The sequence below is a fragment of the Anarrhichthys ocellatus genome, unplaced genomic scaffold (genome assembly GCF_004355925.1).
Source record: "Anarrhichthys ocellatus isolate YVR2014 unplaced genomic scaffold, GSC_Weel_1.0 scaffold106, whole genome shotgun sequence".
Classification (NCBI taxonomy): domain Eukaryota; kingdom Metazoa; phylum Chordata; class Actinopteri; order Perciformes; family Anarhichadidae; genus Anarrhichthys; species Anarrhichthys ocellatus.
This window is the reverse complement of record NW_022280136.1, coordinates 220,321-226,906: the sequence shown is the minus strand read 5'-3', so window position 1 is coordinate 226,906 and position 6,586 is coordinate 220,321. Positions and strand designations below refer to the sequence as shown.

The window sequence follows — 6,586 nt, the reverse complement described above, 5'->3', positions numbered from 1 at the left end:
AGAGTGAAAAATTTAAAGGGGTCTGAATACTTTCCGTACCCACTGTAAATCAAGAGAGAAGTAGAGTCATTTTCTCACAGACTTCTATACAACCTGCCTTGTTTTTCAACCAGAGGAGTCACCCCCTGATGGTCGGTAGAGAGAATGCAATTTTTAAGACGCTTCCGCATTGCCGCCTGGTCACAACATATTTCCATCACTGTCCTCACTAATGCCCCCCCCCCCCCCTTATTTCTCTTCACCTCTCTGCACCCTTCCTGGTCATCTTTCCTCTCCCTAGGCCTAGAAGTCCAGCTAACTGCTAACTGTTCATTTGTGTGTGCTTCGAGCAGTGGTGAGACTCCTCCCTACAACCGATACTCCGGAGGAGCAGCGGCAGCCGCCACAGCAGCCCCCCAGCAAACTCTGGCACCAAGGTGAGAGATGGTAGTGTGACTTAGGGAGACATTTTAATGAAAGGCCCAGATTATACTCATGTTGTGTGATGTATTCCTGCGGTGATATCTCTTTTTGTTTAAATAATTCTGTGCTGTAACTCCATACCAACTTATCTATTCATACAACCATCCTTTCTTCGCAGCAGAGCAGGATGGAGGCTTCGTTCGGCCCTACCTTCTCAGCCGTGGCTGCCGGAGCGAAAGGTGATAACGCAAATAATATCCCCCTCTATAAATGCTCTCTTTTTCTGCGTCACAGCTTCTCTCTTTTGCTTGATAGTCCTCCATCGTTCTTTGTTTTGTTTGTTGAGAATTTGCCCTCTTGTGTTTTCAGCCGAAGGGTCCAGCAGCTACAAGCAGCATAGAAGAACTCCCTCCTCCTCAAGCACTCTGACCTACTCTCCCCGGGATGACGACGACGGAATGGTACACACAAAGCCTTTTATGTTTTTATGCCAAGCCAAGTTAATGGGTTCAAAAGCTCAAAGACATCAACATTTATTATGAAGTTCCGCAAAGCTGATCATTTTGGAAAAGCGCCGGGTTAAATTTACATGTGAAAGTGGCAATTTTCAGAGTTTCCGAAAGAATCGCATTATATTTGTGGCCGTGTGGATAGGCCGTGACCTCTTCTCTGCTTCTCCTTCTCCCAGCCTCCTATTACTCCTCGGAGGTCAGATTCCGCCATCTCAATCCGATCTCTCCACTCCGAATCCAACATGTCTCTGCGCTCCACTTTCTCTCTACACGAAGAGGAGGAGGACACGGTACGACCGTGCTATATGTTAGCACTAACATATATCACATATATGACATCAAACGTATGACCACAAACACCTAAACGTGTGAAGAAGCGCTGCGAGGAGCCAGTTTTGGAACTGAAACCACACCAAATTAAGAAACGAGCGTGTGTTTGTGTGCAGGAGCCCCAGGTGTTTGCTGAACAGCCATCCGTAAAGCTGTGCTGCCAGCTGTGCTGCAACGTCTTCAAGGACCCCGTCATCACCACATGTGGGGTGAGTTTATTTCTGTCCTTTCCAGCCTTTCCTCCATCATCATCACTCTCTTTGCCCTCCTCTCTTCTGTCTGATTTTCTTATCTTTTTCTTTTAAAGTTACAGAGAGGAACTTTTAACTGGTTATGAAACAGTCTCAAATTATTACTGATGCCTCTACATGACCTTCATTAGTAAACGAGACCATCAGCGAGAAGATTGGCTATTTCGATATCGTTTTTCTTAATGCTTTTCATCGGTGTCACCGGCTCAGATTCTGGCCAAATCGGATGAAATAATGCAGGTTAGCCAGAAACTCCCTCAGCTCCGACTCCAGGCCCAGATCCGGCTTCGATGCCACCTACGACCTGCAGTCGGAGCTCCGGCGGGAGGAGGAGAGCTGAGCTCCCGGCAGCAGCGGCTCGTCCTAGGCCGGGAGCAGATCTTCTCCTTGCTGCTCCACCGGCACCCTGTGGGAGCCAACACCACGCTGCTGGAGGACCAGATCGTCTTGCTGGGCTCCGTTAGAGGGAAGAGAGGCATGGGAGAATCAGAACCAGCAGACAGACCCTGCTGCCGTGAAATGAGAGGATTTCTAAAGGGACCCTGATGCTCGGAAACACTAGCACTTTTGTCCACAGGGGCCGCCAAAATCAACGCAAAATGGAAGTTCCTTGAAGTAGCTTTAAACTCGGCTCTCCCTTCATGAAAAAATGTTTTAAAAGTAACACAATTGAAACAAGGGTGGTAGATTATGGTAAATGGTTAGTTGTTTTAAAACTTACTCTAATAAGAGAAAATGTAAAAATATGAACATTTCAACATGCTTTTTTTCCTTCCTCCTCAGCACACCTTCTGCAGACGATGTGCCTTGACTTCAGGTGAGACTTAATAAAACGCTCCTTTATTTGTTTTTGACGTGCCGGCGCTGTGGCAAACGTTCTTACCTTACTTTCATGTGCGTCCTCCTCGCAGACAAGTGCCCAGTGGACGCGGCTAAGCTCACGGTAGTGGTCAATAACATCGCGGTAGCCGAGCAGATCGGAGAGCTGTTCATTCACTGTAAATACGGCTGCAGGGCCACGGCCAGCGCTGCAGGCGGGGCCGCGGCCTCCACCTCCACGGTGGCCGGGAAACCCGGAGCGTACGAGGTGGACCCGCTGGGCTGCCCGTTCACCATCAAGCTCTCCACGCGCAAGTAAGGACTGAGGGTTTTAAAAAGGAATGGTCACATTGCAAAAAGCTGTTTATTCAAATGTCTCCCATCTCTGCAGAGAACACGAGGCCAGTTGTGACTACAGGCCAGTCCGCTGCCCCAACAACCCTTCCTGCCCCCCGCTGCTCACCATGAACCTGGAGGCTCACCTCAAAGAGTGCGAGCACATCAAGTGTCCACACTCCAAATATGGGTGAGTCCTTAAAAAACCACCACACACTTTATTTTACTGCACGTTATGCTGCTGCATACTATTTGTCTGTCAATGCGTATTACACACTTGTCTACCTTCCACTCATCGGCCTCTCGTCTTCTGCCCGACAGCTGTACGTTCATCGGTAACCAGGACACGTACGAAACACACCTGGAGGTGTGTAAGTTTGAGGGTCTGAAGGAGTTTCTGCAGCAGACTGATGACAGGTGAGCAGACGTACTCAAGCTATTTCCTCATCCCAAGACCTGAGTGCATCCAAGTATTTGTCAAATTGATTGGTGTGTTTACCGAGTGTTCAGCATACTTTTCACTACGTCAGTGTATTTTGAACCTTGACTATTATGAAGTCGTCATTGTCTCTGTTTCCAATCTGTCTGTTTGAGATCTCTGACCTTTGACCCCGTTTAGGTTCCACGAGATGCAGCTGACTCTGGCCCAGAAGGACCAAGATATAGCTTTCCTGCGCTCCATGTTGGGCAAACTGTCTGAGAAGTTAGATCAACTAGAGAAGAACCTGGAACTCAAATTCGGTAAGATACAGAAGAGAAGGAAGTTGATCTGTTTTACCCGCTTACTCAGCACAAACGAGCCGGGACTAACAATGCATTATTTTTTTAACATTTAAAGGGGTTATGTGCAGAAGTGAGCTAACTTGCTTAAAGTTACCGATGCTACTTTGACACTTCCTGCATTTGCTTTATGTGAAGGCAGAGGTGTTACAGTGACTATAGCAGGTAGCTTACGTCACAAAAAAGTACTATTTAAGTTTTTCTAACTGTCGATATCGACATTTTCTGCACTTTTTGTGAGGTCATTTTGAAACTTTACATGGATACATTTTTAATAGATAATAAACAATATAAGGGATGGGCAAGACGTTACACCTCATAAACATCAAGCTTTTAGCAACTGCAGTTAAAATATTATAATTTAGCCGGTAATAGAATGTAGTAGAATGCAACAATACTTTGTGATGCAAATCTGTGATGATTCAAATCGATAAGATGAAAAATGTATTGTGAAACTCTTTATATGGAAGAGGGCGATATGTACTTTTGACTTTATAATAAGTACATAATAGCGTGAACCCAGTATCATCAATCGTATGGAATGGCAAGTTGAGTGTTGATGGTCACATCCCTCACAGGTAGAACGACTGAGCCATGCACAGGCCAGGTGGTCTGGCGAAGAGGTTTTAGACGCATGTAATCAAGATGAGGGAAGCTTTTTCTACGTGGACACACAGACGGAGGACAGTTGGTGCAGCATCGGCTCTGAGTGTTTATGTTTAAAGTGTTTATCTCATTCCATAAACCTTCTCAACAATATAGCTTTAAAATGTCAGAACCCTTTAAAGCATGTTATGTATGAATGTCTGCTTAAGAAGTGATCTGTAGTTACAACCTTTCTTTAACTAATCTTTAATCATTTGGACACAAAGAGGCTTAGAGCACTGGTTTCAGATCAGTGCTCAGGATCTGAGTTTGGGTTTGTGAATCCGTATCAGTGGAGACAAAGCTGGGTTTTCATCAGATCACGTCTCACTCCTGCACTACAATTAATAGGGGATTTTTTAAGACCTAACTGTTGATGGATAAATATTGACTGGAGAAAGTTTAAGACCCCCCCAGCCCCCCCGGCTTGAGCACAGCATCCTCACTGCGTTTTCTCCTCTCAAAGTTATCCTTCCTGTGTGTCTTTCAGACGTGTTGGATGAGAACCAGAGTAAACTGAGCGAGGACCTGATGGAATTTCGTAGAGACGCTTCCATGCTTAACGTAAGTGTGAGTGTACACCTTGCAAGGAGAAAGAGAAAACATGCGTGTGTGTGTGTGTGTGTGTGTGTGTGTGTGTGCGTGTGCGTGTGCGCGCGCGCGTGTGCGTGTGCGTGCGCATCTATGAGTGAGAATGAAAGTTTGAAACAGCCAGACAGAATGAAAGGATCGGAGTATGTGTGCTGTAGCTGTAGAACGCATTGCTTAAAGTGTTGTCTCTCTGCAGGATGAGTTGTCCCACATCAACGCCAGGCTCAACATGGGAATCCTGGGTTGTAAGTGTCTGCACGTCCGTCCTCCTCTTTAAAAATCCTCTTGGTTTTTTTTTCATTATTCTTCACATCTCTCAGCGGAGTAAAAACATTTGATAAACACGTTTTGAACCACTTCTGTTGACTTGAAATGTAAAACTCTTCTCTGGTTGTTCTTTCCTCCTCGTCCTTACTCCCACTCACCTTCCCTCACCGGTCTCCGTCTGTCCCTTTTCTTCCTCCTGTCCTCATCTACCTCTCTCCGCTTCAATTATATTCCTCCCTCGTTTCGCTTCCAATGAAAAACACATATCCAGTCTTTCCCGTCTCTGTGCCTGTGTGTAGCATACGACCCCCAGCAGATCTTCAAGTGTAAGGGGACCTTCGTTGGCCACCAGGGTCCCGTTTGGTGTCTGTGTGTCTACTCCACCGGAGACCTGCTCTTCTCTGGATCCTCGGATAAGACGATAAAGGTAGCATCAACACGCACACACACACACACACACACACACACACACAGGAACGACATTGGCAATGCGTAAAAAAGGATTATTTTTCTTGATGCCAGGTGTTGGCGCAGCAGAGCGCCTTCAAACTCATGGATGTATTACACAAACTTCTCTGGAGTACATGTAGCAACACAGTGCTATTTCGCCCTTCGTCCACTTACTTCCAGAGAGATTCTGATAACTTCTGCCCACAATCTTGTTTTGTAACGGCAATCTGGAGTCATAGATTTATTTTAATGCTCATCACTTACTCAAGAACTGGAAGAGACCATCAGTAGATATGAGCTGAAAAAATCCTTAAAGGGATAGTTAGAAAAAGTGTATTATCTGCTGCAGGTGGTCGGGCCGCCCCTTAGTTTGGAGAGATAGACGGGAGTATAAGCACAAGAGCAAAGCATTGTACTACTGTGGACGAGGGCAACAGCAAAATGTAAAAAAAATTCAAAATATCAGTTTAAGCGTAATATTTTCTCCGCTTTAGTTTGCAGTCAGACTTCAGCCCTTTTTCGGGGGGGAACTGAAGCTGTTGTATCGATCTTTGCTCTCTCCAAAGCCACGAGACTCCACTGATAATGTTTACCACTACAAGCAATGGTAATAGTTAACAGCTAAGGATGTTTTTCTTTATGAACTTAATTAAACTGTTGTCTATTTAGCCATGAATATTTGAAGGAATAGTTCCAAGATTTGGGGAAATCCATTTATTCATTTTCACTCGCTGAACACAGAAGTGGCCGGTCTACCACTGCATCGAATGGTTGGTTGGTTAGTGTTAATGTGTGACTTTTACCCTTTTACAACACCAAAGTCACACAATAACGCAAACTAACTAACCAAACGAGGCAGCGGTGGAAGAGTAACTTAAATCACCGTCTCTGTCAAGGGAGTCGGGTGGCTTTGAGAACAGCAGAGATAACGGCTTCAGTTCCCTTCAGAAAGGGTCGTCAGACCACAACCGCCATCTATTGAAGGTATTACACCAAACTGAACTCCAAACGAGCCCTTTAAGAGGTATTTATTTTGTGTCTCCTCTCTTGCTCTCAGGTTTGGGACACCTGCACCACCTACAAGTGTCAGAAGACCCTCGAGGGTCACGATGGCATTGTCCTGGCGCTGTGCATCCAAGGGTAACAAAATGCACACAAACAGCACATCATAAGCTGCATGTCAACTGGGAATTACCAGGCCCC

The 6,586-nt window shown here is 45.7% G+C and overlaps 1 protein-coding gene across 3 annotated transcripts in view; it reads left to right on the top strand.

The window, feature by feature from the left end:
- Nucleotides 1-6,586, top strand: part of traf7 (TNF receptor-associated factor 7) — a 17,191-nt gene that overhangs the window by 2,702 nt on the left and 7,903 nt on the right. Inside the window, exons 2-15 of one of the 3 annotated variants that reach the window (XM_031876258.1) lie at nucleotides 333-416; nucleotides 584-641; nucleotides 772-863; nucleotides 1,091-1,204; nucleotides 1,361-1,453; nucleotides 2,279-2,312; nucleotides 2,407-2,629; nucleotides 2,706-2,840; nucleotides 2,972-3,067; nucleotides 3,270-3,391; nucleotides 4,566-4,639; nucleotides 4,863-4,911; nucleotides 5,233-5,360; nucleotides 6,441-6,523. In XM_031876258.1, coding sequence (XP_031732118.1) covers nucleotides 590-641; nucleotides 772-863; nucleotides 1,091-1,204; nucleotides 1,361-1,453; nucleotides 2,279-2,312; nucleotides 2,407-2,629; nucleotides 2,706-2,840; nucleotides 2,972-3,067; nucleotides 3,270-3,391; nucleotides 4,566-4,639; nucleotides 4,863-4,911; nucleotides 5,233-5,360; nucleotides 6,441-6,523 — 1,295 coding nt within the window. In that variant the 5' untranslated portion in view covers nucleotides 333-416; nucleotides 584-589. Of the gene's footprint in view, nucleotides 1-280; nucleotides 417-580; nucleotides 642-771; nucleotides 864-1,090; nucleotides 1,205-1,360; nucleotides 1,454-2,278; nucleotides 2,313-2,406; nucleotides 2,630-2,705; nucleotides 2,841-2,971; nucleotides 3,068-3,269; nucleotides 3,392-4,565; nucleotides 4,640-4,862; nucleotides 4,912-5,232; nucleotides 5,361-6,440; nucleotides 6,524-6,586 lie in introns of all 3 variants that reach the window. The other 2 variants (XM_031876256.1, XM_031876257.1) reach the window with 2 other exon arrangements.